Source organism: Fulmarus glacialis, unplaced genomic scaffold (genome assembly GCF_000690835.1).
Source record: "Fulmarus glacialis isolate BGI_N327 unplaced genomic scaffold, ASM69083v1 scaffold10585, whole genome shotgun sequence".
NCBI lineage: Eukaryota > Metazoa > Chordata > Aves > Procellariiformes > Procellariidae > Fulmarus > Fulmarus glacialis.
In genome coordinates, this window is record NW_009212335.1 from 1 (window position 1) to 14,588 (window position 14,588).

At 42.1% G+C, this 14,588-nt stretch overlaps 1 protein-coding gene across 1 annotated transcript; it reads left to right on the top strand.

Moving 5' to 3' along the window:
• Positions 1–200: 200 nt before the first annotated feature.
• On the top strand, positions 201–5,007 carry LOC104076839 (receptor-type tyrosine-protein phosphatase eta-like; the record flags this gene model as incomplete). Its single annotated transcript, XM_009577848.1, has 7 exons — positions 201–291; positions 1,164–1,237; positions 1,388–1,522; positions 1,923–2,042; positions 2,820–2,980; positions 3,478–3,613; positions 4,344–5,007. Coding segments are annotated over 7 exons (876 nt in total), but the record flags the coding sequence as incomplete, so codon positions are not given.
• Between the last annotated feature and the right edge of the window lie 9,581 nt (positions 5,008–14,588).

Below are 14,588 nucleotides of genomic sequence, written 5' to 3' on the forward strand. Positions count from 1 at the left end.
CCCAGCCGAAACCAGGACACTGGTTTGCCACTGTCACCCTCCCACGTTGTAAAAAGCTGATTTTTATCATCATTTATTCCAGTTTAACATGCCTACTTTTACAGCAAAGGCCAAGAGCGTTTGGAGTATTTGTCTGTTTGTCATGTGTGTATGATTCCTAAACCAGGACCAGGTGCTCACGGATCCTTCTTTTATTGTAGGAACTCAAGTCTGCTGGCGTTCATCAGCCCAAATTTGCTGCTGAACTTACTGAGAACAGGGGAAAAAATAGATACAACAACGTCTTACCATGTGCGTTACTCTCTTCGGTTTTGCATCTTCTACAGGTTGAGTTTTTAGGTGAAAAACCTTGGGTTTGGTTAATCTGGCTTTAATAGTACCCAGAGGTTTCTAAGAGGGATTAATGTCGTCAATTTCCAAATGAATGAATTAGGGCTGCTGCTTTCCCAAAATCGCTGTATAAGCAACCCTAAAGAGCTTTCCCTCAAGAACGTTCCCTAAAGTTCCCAAACTTCCCCTCAAGAAAGCTCCTTAAAGAACTTTCCCTTAAATAATTTTAATTTTCTATTTGTGAGAAACTTGCAGTCCAGATGGGAAAAACCAAGAGGTGAATGGTTGACTACAGACAGACAGATGTGCAGAGCTATGAGAAATGTTAAGGCCCTGCTGGCCAGCGTTGCAGACAGACTAAGAGCCTAAGCCCTGCCAGGCTGTCTGCGGGCACCCCGATGTAGCAGACTGTTAAGAAGGAATTGGAAGGTGAACAGTGACGGGTACTTAGGGATGCTTTGGAGGAAAAACATCAGCTGCAATGGCAGCAGGAGACAAATTACCTAGTTTTCTCCAGTAATTAAAACTATAGTAAATTTTGTGTTGGATTAAAAATATATAAATATGCAAAACCAAACCACGTTTTTTAAAAAAAAAAAAAAAAATCTGTGTTGAGTATTCTGAATTTTTATTCTGGCCACTTTTTTTTCCTGAAGTCTTTTCATTATAAACATTCTAGGCTACTGGTATTTATGATTCCTAAAGTTATATTCTTATTCTTAAAATGCCCATTGTTTTAAAACACCTTTTTAGAAACCATGCATTAGATAAGCAGTATTTTGCTGAAAGGTTCTAGTTCTAAAATTCATAATTTTCCTTTTTTCTTTCTGCAGATGATATTTCTCGTGTTAAACTTTCAGATCAAAGCTCTCCAACTGATGATTATATTAATGCAAACTATATGCCTGTAAGTTGCTTCATTAGTTGAAATTAAGTATAATGTATTTTGGTGATGCAGGCTTAACAGATCATAATGATGTTTAAAATCTTCTTTTTATGTCTCATTGATGCAAGTGTGTGTATATATTTATTTTGTTGGTTTTTTTCATCTTCTTAGGGCTATAACTCAAAGAAGGCATTTATTGCTGCACAGGGTCCTTTACCCAATACGATAGAAGACTTCTGGCGCATGATTTGGGAAAAGAATATCTACTCTATTGTTATGTTGACAAAATGTGTTGAACAAGCCCGGGTATGTTTTTATTAAAACTGAACTGTCTCCTGAAGGCGGTTGGATCTCTTCTAATTTTGTGGTTACCCTAGTAGGTTGGAGACGGACCACTTTCTTTTAACAACCATCCACTTACTGGAAGACTGTTTTCTAAGTTGAATAAGCCCAATTTTTTTAGCTTTTTCCCATTTTTGTATCTTCTGACTACCAGAATAGATTGTCTCAGGAGGGTTGTTGGTGTCTTCAAGGGTGGGTTCTTCTCCCTAAAGAACGATTTTGGTAGAGCTTCTCCTGCCTTGGGACAGGCCATTGGGAAGGGTGACGTGCTTTCTAGCCCTGCTTCAGGTGGTGTGTTATTTGAAACTAACAGTCAGTTGCTTCATTGCTGTGTGTAATGTGTCTAACCTTGTAACTCTCTTAGACAAAATGTGAGCAATACTGGCCAGACAAACAATCCAAGAGCTATGGTGACATTATTGTGACAATGGTCTCGGAGATTGTCCTTCCAGAATGGACAATAAGGGACTTCACTGTAGAAAAGGTGAGTACCCCCTCAGTTGTTAGTTGGGTATAAATACCTGTAGAAGTGGTTTATCGTATCACTGTGACTTTACATGTCAAGCAACGCTGGAGTGACAGAAAATACATATAAAAAATTTCACTAAAACTTAATCAAATTCAAAGTTATCTGAGGGAAAAGGATAAGAGTGGTTTATTTTAATTTGAGGCTTTGAATGTATTGGTCTGCTTTCTGCCAAAAGTCCGATTTAAAATCTTTCATGCTATTTACTGACAACGAGATTCCTGTGATATTTACGTATATGCATTTGTTCATATGCCCTGGCTTCCACAACAGTGTGTTAGTAACATATCCGGAGGTGGGAATGAGTTGTCAGTAAGACCCTCCCTGTGGCAGAAAGGGATCTGCCAGCAAAATCCAGCCTGCTGATGAGAATTACTGATTGCCCCATCAGTGATCCTGCAGCTCGCGTTTCCCTGAGACTTGCACCAAAACTCATGCTTATGCAGATACTTGTAATGTCTGCTAGACTGAACAATTAGCCCCATCTCTGTCAGCAAATGTAATGCAGCAGAGATGATATTGGAGTAAAGTGAAAAGTAAAAGGAAATTATTTCAAAGTATTCTCTACCAGAGCAGAAGGAAGAGGGAAACTGAAATATCATTGATCAAATTACTGCACAGTTTCTAACAGGCATCTTTAATGAAGCTGAGCTTTGCCCAGTACATATGGCAGGAAGCTCTACTGTTGCTCCTCTGAAGCCTATTTTCTGTTGTTTTTAATGTGTATTCGTGCAGTCCAACACACCAGAGAGCCACACACTGCGCCAGTTCCATTTCACCTCCTGGCCAGATCACGGAGTGCCGGAAACAACAGACCTTCTCATCAACTTTAGACACCTTGTTCATGAGTACAGCAGTCAAAATCCAATCAACTCTCCTACTCTGGTGCACTGCAGGTAGGAAGAACATGCTTGTGTTAGACACACTTTTTCTTGTGGCTTTTTTAAGAACAATTATTTTTCAATGTGATTTAAAAAAAAAAAAAAAACACATGAAAAAATAAGTCTCCTTGCTTAAGAACATGGGCTATTCACCCTTTGCCCCATGCTTCAGAAACGTAGCAATGCTATGTAGGTAGCAAAGTACATGATAGAAAATGTCATTAGAACAGACCATCTCTCCTAGCCTGGAAAACTTAGCTGAAAAAGTTGCCTTTTCAAGTGCTTTTTTATGATATCTTGTGCAAGTAAGTGCAAGGCTGGGAAGCCCCGAAGCGTGTCCTCCCTCCCTCTTGGTGATGGTAAGAACCACCCCACTGGACTGCAAAGATTTGTAATACCTGTGCCAGTGACATAATAGGAAGTATCTTACTAGCTTCACTGGCTTTTTGTCAGGCCGCTGGTGAGCAGGTGGTTGAGAGAAAGCAGTAAATAGCTTCCCCGTGTCATTGCAGTGCTGGTGTTGGGAGGACAGGGACGTTCATTGCCATTGACCGCCTGATTCAGCAGATTGAAATGGAGAACACTGTGGATGTGTATGGAGTGGTATATGATCTTCGCATGCACCGACCTTTAATGGTGCAAACTGAGGTAAGGCTGTCTCTCATCCAGCAGCACGTTTTTCAAATGTGCATAATAATCCAGGAGAGGTGGATTCAAGATGTAGCTCAGAACTGCAGGAAGATGAGATATTAAGGAGCAATCTGAAATTGCTCTTTATTTAACTCCCTTCTTCCTGCCTCATCTCTTCCAACAACAGTAGTTGAGCCAGGGGCTGTAGTATGTCCAAGCAGTCTCTTTACAGAGTACTTTGTGGGACTGGCATTTGCAGCTGGAAAGAATCAAATCCTGAAAAAGTTTTTTTGCAGCTGTTTTACCCGTGTGGGTTTTATCTCTATAGCTGTGAGCCAGAATTATCTTGAGTCAAGTCGTCTCGGTGTGCATCTTTTCTTGTGTGTTCTGCAGGAACACATGTGTTCCTGCTAAAATTATCACTTTGATCCAAAAAGGTGTGTGGATTAACTCAAGCTGATTTGGAAAAGGCTGTAAAATCTCCATCATGAAAGTCTTTTAAGAGGATGTTAGGCACGACGGTAAATTTGATCCTAGTTTTTTATGGCGGGTTGATCAGATGACGACATGAGGTCCTTTCCAGCCCTATTTTCTATGAACTATACATACCACTACTAAAAAATACTCTGTGATAACATTCAGTGCAGTGCATCCAAAACCCAAAACCTATATTCAGGAGCAGAATCACTTCCAAAATCAGGTATTTTCTAGAAATACATTACCCTCCTTTCTCTTTTTCTCCCATCAGGACCAGTACGTCTTCCTAAACCAGTGTGTTATGGATATTATTAGATCACAGAAAGACAAGAAAACCGATCTTATTTACCAAAACATGACAGCAATGGCAATCTATGAAAATTTCACACCTGGGCCAGGCTTCGGGAAGGCCAATGGCTACCACGCATAGCCATAGGGAGGAACGCAGTGTCTCCAGGAGGTGTTCTCTGCGCATAGGAAAGGGAGACGTTCTACTTGTGTTTTCCGGGATTGTGTGCAGTGTCTCACGTCTGGCTTCTCCAGTTCTGGCCGCATTCGAAGATGTGATCTACAGGAGGAAAAACACAATGCTGGCAGGAGCCGCAGATTGATATTAAAAAAAAAACAAAACCCAAGCAAAACTATTTAAAGTTAACAGAGGAATCTTGCTTTTTCTTGGGAATTTAACAGTGCTGATAGGTGAAATAGCATTCACAGTATGAACAGTGAACTAGAATTTAAATATTAAAATAATAACACAAGCTTTTTATTACAATTTTATATGATTTCATTTACAGACACCAGGCTTGTGGGCTGTTTTAATATATTTAATTATAAGTTTCAGGAACATATTTTATCTACTGTATCTGGTTACTTAGCTAATAGATATGTGCCTCTGTGATTTATTTTTTTCCTGTGTTCCTTTTTATTTAAAAAAGGAGTACAAACAGCTCCTTCAAATGGACATTTATACTTGGAAATTGTGCCTTTTCTAGTTGCTACTCTAGGAAAAAAAAAACAGCAGAGATTCTATTTTTGTACTGAAACTCTTAATGAGAACACAGATTTTTAAATAAGGCTTATGTCAAACTTAACTGTAGTTGCACTGTTGGCAGGACTCTCCAGAAGTTTGGAGGTGAGCTTTGTTTTTGCATTTCACCACAAATATCCCCTGCCTTAATGTTTCGGTGCCTCTGCTAGAGGAAAAGGAGTGTCACTCCGAGCTTTAACTATAGTAAAAAAACTGAGCAAATGAATATGTGAACGTGTGTGCGGGAGTGTGTGTGGGTGTGTATGAAGGACAGAATAGCTCCTCCCTGTTCCTGGCTGATATTCCTGTTTTTATACAATTTATAATGATTTATTTAAAGGTGCAATATATGATTTATTGAATAATGATCACTCTATTCTAATAGAGTTTTACTCAGGTTGGTGTCTTTTTATCGTTGTTGTTTTTCCTCAAATATATAAATCTGTGAAAATGTCGAACTAAGGTTGCAAGTGTCCAAGCACTCCCAAACAGATTGACTGGCTTTACTGTTTCTACCAAAACAAATTGCACAAAATTCTGCTGTAAAGACCAATTTGTCAGTTGTTTTAGCCATTCAAAACTGAGACACATCTTACCTGCCTGCATCTCATTGATCTAATGTAATTGTTCTATTACTATTTGCAATATACTGCTGCTGTTGTTTTAACTGGTCCTTTTAAAAACAGAACAAACAAGCAGAAAACCCCTAGTTGCTGATTTTACAAGTCAGGGATTAGATTGGATTTATTTTGCTGGTACATAACTGTTAGACTTATGAAGGCATTACCAATGAAGGACTTACTTAAGTAGCTTGGGGGGGGTGTTTTTTGGTCTTCAGATAATTGCACTGGTTGCATTGCAGAGGAATATGAAGTTTATGAATAATGCTATAGAATAGCTATAAAGTGGTGAAAATCTTACGAAGGTTTAATAACCAGAGTCCCTGGAATTCTGCTGCTTTTTTGGGTTTTTTGTTTTTGTTTGCTTTAGCAGAGTTGTCAGAAAAAGCTACAGATACTAGGAGTATATGTGGCATTACAGGGGAACCTGGCGACCTCGCAGAATCCACTGTCAGCTGAAGGAAAATGTAGGAATTCCTGGTGCACAACTGTAACTTTACAGATATCCAGAGGAATTTTTTTACAACCTAGTGTGAAATTGTGATGTGCTTTGTGAGCAAAACTGGAGGACAAACCACAGTGAGCTTTTTTTTTTGTAGCAGCCACTTGTGCGTTCTTGAATATGTATTTTTTTTCTCTCTTTCTCTGAAATACTTCAAAATAAATAAATAATAAAAAACCCACGTTAATGATCCTGTCTAACTCCATCCAAACTGGCAGTCCACATAGTGGATCTCTCACCCGGCATTCTTCCTAAGCTGCTGTCAGATGACAAAGAAAGATAAACCACTTGGACCAAACAGAACCATTCCAAAGGAACTGGGAGGGAGGAAAGCCTGCCCCTTACACTCATGTTATTTTTTTTCTCTTAATTTTTTAATTCCTTTTTTTAATTACTGTGGAGAGCACAGAGCCAGTATTCATTATTCCAGGTCTCCCAAGAACTTGCTGCTTTAGGGTGGCGAATGCTCTCTTGCTTCAGAAGGCCCTTGTTTTATGTAGCACAGAAGAGAGGGACATGAATCTTCTATGCTAGATCATATGTTTGCATTATATTGCAGCAGAACGTCAGAAAACGAGCTAGAGTGGTGTGTGTTTCTGCCTAACCACTGCCTAGATACTCTTGCAGAAAACAAATGTATCTGTCCCATTGTTTTGATGTTGGAAGCAGGCACCAAATTCTCACTTGCGTCATCATCTAATGAGTATCCATTTTTAATACAACTGTATACATGTGTTTTCCCAAAACTGAGTCATTGTGAGAAGAGACTGCAGTTTGAAGTAAATGACCTGCTGATCCCAGGTATAGGTGGTGAGAGTTGGTAAGGCTTAAAAAGTTGTAAACATGAAGTTGGCCATAGTGTTGATGTGAGTAAGTAGGATGTGCCCCATAGGAGATCTCTGCAGGAGGAGGAGGATTGCAGGTAATGCTCTACTACCTTGTGGATCTGTCTTGGTCAAAATGATGTGAATTCCTGCAAATAACTTTTCCCTGCCTTCTGATGTTCGCTGTGTTATAGTTGCCAAGATGTGTCTCTTTGGTCGGCGTTTTCTCTTGTTGCTTATCTAAAACTATCCACTTTTCAGGCTGAAAGCTCCACTGTGTGGCAATTGCATCTCCTGCATTTCTGTTCTACTCTTTTTCCCATTCGGGGCCTGCTTAAGAAGGGAAAAGTTGATGCGTTTCAAATAAGTGACTGTTGAATATCTTGAAATGATGTACAAATTTTATTGTTTTCATATTTGTTGTACAGGAAATTTCAGCACATGTCTATAATGTTTTTAATGGTTTGATTTGTTTTTAAAGATATAAAAATAACAATTAAAAAGCATCATCCTAGAGCACTTTCTGTCTTGTTTCCTTCCTTGGGGTTTTCTTTTCAGTTCTTTTTGAATAAAATTCATTTGCCAAAATACCCATTTCCTTTAGAAGGGCTTTAGAATGGATAAGGAAAGTGGGCTCCCATCCTCTAGGGTGGCACTTGAGTCGGATTTGTATTACGGTCGCTGGGGCTCCCTGCGAGGGTGTTGCTCTGTCATTGGGGCTTGCCTGGCAGGACCAGGGCCCGATGCTCATGTGTCCTGGCAGTTGGCAGTTTCTCTAAATGAAGAGCTTGGTACCAGTTAAGGGAACAATACCTTCATCCGAGGTCAATCAAAAGATTTCCACTCACTGAAACAGCCTTGGGGGAGAACCAGTGTTTCTAGGACTCATTTACTTTCAGAAAAACAAGAGGGAGGACTTTTTGATCCCTTACCTCAGTTAAGTCCATTTCTTCTCAAATTCTTAGTTTCCACTCATGGTTGCCATCTGAATCACTCCCAAGGAGGATCACATGCCTGCAGGGTGATACTGGAACTCAGCAGCTCTCCAATTCCTCACGGGGTGCTGACGCTTACTGTAGAATCTTGTGATCCTCCATGGTAACTCTGCTGCATTTTCTGAAACGACTGCATGGTGAGATGGAAGAGCAAAGCGTGATTGTCTCATCATCTTCCAGTGGGAGCATGTGCCAGCCACACGATAGTTGTCCGAGTGCTCTTGGTGAGACTTGTGCTGCAGAAGAGAAGCTGTGACAACGAACCTCCCAGTGCAGGACCTGCAGCAGGTGACCACCACTGCTGGGGCAATCAGCCTCAGGGAGACTTCTAGGGAGCAAAATTCCTCACTTTTTTTTTTTTCCTTAAATCACATAGGTTTGTTTGAAATACTAAACTTCAGTAAAGCCAACTGTTCTGGCTGTCCCTTGGAGTGTTTGTCTGTTCAGGTGGGTAGAGCTGAAGCCGTGTATCTGGAAATCGCGTTCTGTGCCTGGTCTTGTCATTTACTAGTTTTACTGCCTTTGAGACTAAAAAGGTGGAGGTCAGAAAGGAAGGGACATAACGTTTCTGTCCTGTTCTTTGCTTGATCAATGGGATGTAGTTGGAAATACTGCTGCCCTTGCATGCCCTTCCTGGCTGGGTGTTACCAGGTGGTGAATGGAGATGAACAGATGTGGATGTTACGCAGAAGAGGGTCAGAAATGTGAGCTTGGGAGGGAAAAACACCTGAAAACTTTGCACATTCTGCTTTTCTCAAGCAAAAAGAAAAACCCTTTTAGCGATGGGGAAGATGCCAGGTCTTAACAGCTCCTGGGTGATCTGAGTAAAAACTAATCAAAAAATACAGATGCAATCACTTTTGTCCAGGGGCAGAATAAGGGGCAAGCAAAGGTCAACAGTTTACTTGCTTCTGAGGTAGGTACAGTGTTCCCCCATTTCTCATACCCACCAGAGAGTCAGTTTACTTCCTTTTTCCAGTTACTGTGTCTGGTTCAGGGAGTCCCTTTCAGCTCTTCACATGAGAGAAGAAACCTCGTGTTGTTGAAACCTCTGGCTTTAAATGGTTCCATTTTCAGCACTTTGCAGAAGTGTTTACGGAGGTGGTACCAAACAGTGTCTCTCTCCAGTGTTCCATTCTCCCTCCTCTTGGATTGGGCAAGCCCTTTGCCCATGCCAGCCTCCTGCCTGTGAGGGAGGAGGAGGTAAACGAAGCAGAAGACCTGACTTGGAAGCACCAGGAGGAGCTGCTTCCTGCCTGCTTTGCTGGCAGAAGGGAAGGAGCTGTTTGAACACCTCACAAGGGGGAAAAGCCTGGAGCCCCTCTCAGGCTGTTTCTTAGACCTGAGGAGAAAGATTCAGGATCCAGGCCTGTTATTCTTTGTCCCTGTTACTTAGCAGAACCCCATTTATTCATCCAAGTTGCTTTTCCTGGGTTTATTTTATTTTAAATCAATAGATGTCATCTCCTGACAGCCAAAGCAAAGCTAGCAAATTGGCTCCTCTCACTGAGAAAAGGTTGCCTAGTTTGATCCAAAGCAAGTTACTTTAACTCACATTTTCCCTCCAACTTTCCAAGTGACCAGGGAAAAGCCAGATTCTTTGGAACGATGTTCTGGACATCATGCTAGTGTTTCACAGATATCCCTAGTGTATTAATAGTGCTTACAAGAAGATTGCTAGGGACGCAAGAGCTGTGTGCTAGGGACAGAGCACTCTTCACACACCATGCCATGCCTCTGCCCTCGTTTCAATGCAGGGCAGGATGGGCAAGACAACATGTATCTTCTCCAAGAGGTTTCTGGACTTTTTTTTTTTTAATCTGACAGTTTCCTGATGCGCTGCTTCCATTGTCAGGAATTTACTACCAGAAGAAAAACCCGCTCTGTGATAAAGGCAGATCTAATGTCAGCTCTGATTAAGGTATGTGTCTACCTAAAAGGTGATTGCTGTCTCTCCAGAAAAGAAATACAGCCTGTTCATTTCTGCTTTAAGCCTCCAGATGGCACATGATACCACTGCTCTTTCCAGGGAAAGCTTTTCCTGCCAGGCTGCTCCCTTTTCACTTCCTTCCCAGATTCCGATAACCTCCCTCCACCCCATGTGCTGTTTCCCCTTCCTTCTCCCCACGCTGTAGATGCAGAGCCTGTCCCCTCCAGTCCTGGCCCGTGTCAGTGGTTAAGCCTGGGCCACTGTGCCTGTGTAAGGCTGGCTGCCTGTTCCACAGGGGCTCAGTACCTCGTGCTCATCTATGCAGTATTGTACACCTGGTCAGATGATGCTTTTCAGAAACGCTTAAGTTCAGCAATAGCCTGACAATGCCAAATAATGCTTTGCTTCCTTGGGAAGTGCTCTTACATTTGAGTCCTGCTGATACCTAGATGTTTTCTGATGGTGCGTGTAGTCCAATGTGTAAGGGCCAGAGCTCGACCAGCCTGGAGCTGGTTATTCAGCATTGTTGGCTGTGTGCTCGTTTCCCAGCTTATCAGTCTGTTCCGCAGCTGTTCCCAGCAATAACGGATTTATAGGATTGCTGAACACAGTGCAGATACATCAATAAAGACAGCAAACAACAATGTGCTTGCTCATACTGCTCAGTATGAGTAACAGTTAAAAGGCTATTTCAGTTAATGGATCTGTTTATGTGTGTGTGTGTAACACTAACCGTGATTCTTCAGTGCCTTTTTTTACATAGGTCCTTAGGGAGGTTTTAAATGCACCTTTTAAAGCATCCAGCAACATCTGCCGAGTTACTTTGGCTTCTTCCATCTCCAGCATGAAATACAGCGAGATTTCAATACAAAGCTCTAGTGATAGAGATATATATATATTTTTACAAGCACAGCTATAATGGAGATGGGTGTGTGAGGGAACTTCAGCAAATGCTCTAAATCTATTGGAATATGTATCTAAAACGACCCAGCTGCTTACAAACCCTTGCACCTTTGAACGGGGAATAAATCAAAACTAGAAATAACACTTCACATCCAAACTTCCCATGCTCGTACATCTCCGTTGGTCCCCTGGAAGCTCTGCTCTGGCAGGGTTGGGCCAGGCTGCTCGGCTCTTGGCTGCTGCCTGCTGGCCTGAGCGCTGCTCCAAGCCCTGATGGTGACAGGCCAGGTTGGCACGTGCTGGAGGAAAGCCGAGCTCTGGAGGCCATTGGTAGGCCAGTTACCAAAATAATGAGGAAAAATTTCTGAACAAGGATCAATCAAACCTTTAAATTTAATAATACGCCATGTCTAAAGCTATTGAATTGTTTATCCTCTGCATGATGATCTCCTAAAATGTGACTGAGATGCCAGCAAAATAGATTTCATAGTGTTAGCCGCAGTGAGACCATCAATATTTTCATTTGTCAAGCTCACTGCCAGCATGTTAGTACCAGTTGTGTTATTTCTGTTAAGACACTTGATGTTGCCACTTTTTATTTTGAAAATGAACTTTTTAGGGTTTTAGAAAGCATTGCCTTTCAAAAAATGCCACCAAACAAAGATCTGAACAGTTCCACACTACCTGAAAAAATCTTTCTTGGGAATTTCTTTCCATTTTATTTCTTCACCATTTGGACATTTTTTAAAGCAATTTAAAGTAAAGATGAATGTTGACTGTTTCAATCAGGATTTGAGAGTATACATTCATTTTTTGTTTCTTTAAAATGTGTTTAATAGTCAAGGGGACTGAAATACTGAGAAATGCAAAGAAAGCACCAATTTCAGTCACATGTGGAACATGACCTTATCCCTGCTCCCCTACCCTTGCAAGTCAGACAAGAGGGGGAATGGAGGCATACCCAGAGCAAACAGCTTGCGCGGGGCCTTGGCAAACCAAGCTTACTATTTTTTTCTGAGCAAAACTGAGCACCCCGTTAGAAAATGGTGTGACAGAGAATAGGGAATCTGAATATATATGGATGTCAATCAGTAATATCCCTTTAAATGCTCTGCAGATGGTAACCTGAGCTATCTAGAATGGAAGACAAATTACCGTAATACTGGTAGCTCTTCTAAATGTAGATTTTGGTATTGAAATAGGTCAATACATATAAGACACATGTTTTTTCCACAGTATTTTCTTATCTGATTTATAGATTTGAGTTAGGGCCTTATTCTAAGCAGCTGTGGAAAGTGTATGCTTTTTCCTGAAGAGCGTTGCACTGAGCCATTCACCATGTGTATGTAGGTACTCAACTTTCCATTTCACAGACAGAAATTAGAGGGGTTTTTTAAATTTTTTGCCTCTAGCCAAGTTATTCCAATGCAATGTAAGTGTGCATGGCTGGGTAGGCTGAAATTTTACAAGTCAGTCTGAAGAAGGCAAGATGTTATTACCAAACCAGAGTCTTAAGGCTCTCTCAAAGTCGCCAGCTTTAAATGATATTAGAAGTATTAGTCTATAGAATATGGCCAGTTGTTTCCAGATGAAACATGATTGTAGTCACAATTTTTTACATAAGATGATCAATATGTTGTAAGTGCTTTTACTAGGTAGAGCCAGAATCTATGTGAAGACACAGTCACCAACACCACAGTCTGCAGAGGCTGCTCTCTCTGCACTCAGCAAAAACACGACACTGCAATTTTTCCTGGGATTGCTCTTTCACACAGCAAACATTTCAACTTTCAAGGACTTTGCTATTTAGTTTATTTTGGAGAAGGCGGGATGGCTCTGGGGGAGTTAAGCTGGCTGCTTTCTGGGCTGGGGACAGAGCTGCTGAGGAGGAAAGGGCCTTCTCCTGATGAGAGTTTGCAATCAATGTGACCAGAGGCAGGAGATAAATATAACCAGCAGCTGAGTGAGGCACAAGACAGCAGTGTGATGACCATGGCCACCCTAATAAGCAGCATTTGCAGTTGTCTTCCATTTCTGGACTTCTTAGACACAACATTTTTAGGAGACATTTGAAGGCAGTTTTGCAAAATGTACAGAGGTAGTTCCTTTCAGGAAAATTGGTAGAGCGGGAATAAAATCAGAGGGGTTTGTGGGTGATTCAAAGCCTGGACAATGTTGGTATCATTAACAAAGACACCTATGAAATACCACAAAAAGGATTGGCAAAATGAATGGACATCTTTGCCAGCAGCTGTGTTCTGGGGCTGAATTGCTTTCCCATGCGCTGGGGGAAGCAGAACGCGCTCTTGCTGTGCTGGAGCCGAGGCGCCGTGGTGGGGAAAACCTGCATGTTTCACTGCAGGTGTACACTGCAAATGTTTGCAGAAGTGAGGCTGTGGTGCCTCTTCTTGTTTCACGCAATAGAGAGGGGAAAAAATAAAGCATTTCCACATAGTTAAATAGTTCCATTGCAACTAATAGAACATCTTAATAACCTGGGACTGTACCAGAAACCAGCAGGCAAACAGCAGGGTGAGATTAGTGTGGAGTCTCTCATCAGCCTCCATAGGGAAGGCATCATGCTCCAAGCTGACAGTGGCCTTTTAACTTTGCTGGCGTGTAAGGAAAATTCTTACATGCTAATAGTCAAATTATGATTTCCCATGATTGAAAGGCAGGAGCTGCAAAGCATAACAAAGTGAGCTTCCCCTGCTCACTAGGACATCTGCTAGCGCTGTGATCAAATCATGGCTTTCCTTGGCCCACAGTCAGGAGCAAACTGCATATTCTTGATCAAAAGCACAGTCTGCTTGGGTGGAGACAGTTTAATTATTGGTGACAAATCTGACAAAAGTCCTCTGAAGTGACAGTCTCAGGATGGCTCAGTATTCACATATGGGGGAATCAATTGACTAATTACAGCAAAATAACCTCAACGATGAAACTGAAACATAAGGCGGGGGTTGGAGCTGCGCAAAGTTGCAGGTGAGTGTGGCCAGGCTGGGGGGACTTGCCGGTGCTAAGGACTGTGGGTGGGGGAAGAGACATTTAGGGTAAATCAGTCATCTGAGGATCTGCCTGGCTTTTTGATCTGGTTCTTGCCACGCAAAAGCCGCTGAGGGGCCAGCCCAAGAAGCCACAGTAGACAGAGCAGCGTTTCACTGTGATGCCTTGTCAGCTTTGCAAAGGAGCTGGCAGGGCTCTGCCTCCCTGGCATGGGCCGGTCCCCAGGAGCAGCCAGGGCTCTCTGCCCCAAGCAGAGCCACAGCACAGGAAACCAGGAGATACAATAGGGCTGCAACGGATGGGAAAACCCAGAATAACTCATACAGTTAACTGAAACGCCAGCTACTCCTAAGTAACTTCACAGCAAAGGGAGAAAGCAAACAGAAAACATGGTGGTGATTAGGGTCTTGCTACACCTGGGCAAATCCCTCCACCCTGGAAGCTGACTGTTTTAGTTGCAAGGACGGGTTTGTGAGCAGCCTGAGTACGCCTGCTGTCTCCAGTCCTCCCTACTCCGCTGGTAAACCAAAACCAGGCAGGCAGCCTGAATGCGGCCGCAGGCCTGCCGCCTGCTAACGGGTGTGTGGAGGACTTATTTCAAAGGGTGGAAGTCACGACACCCAGATGGATTCCCCTTTGGCAGCGGATGAAAGCTGTGCGGTTTCAGAACAAAGAGCTTGATTTTTGCATGTAGGAAATTAAAAGA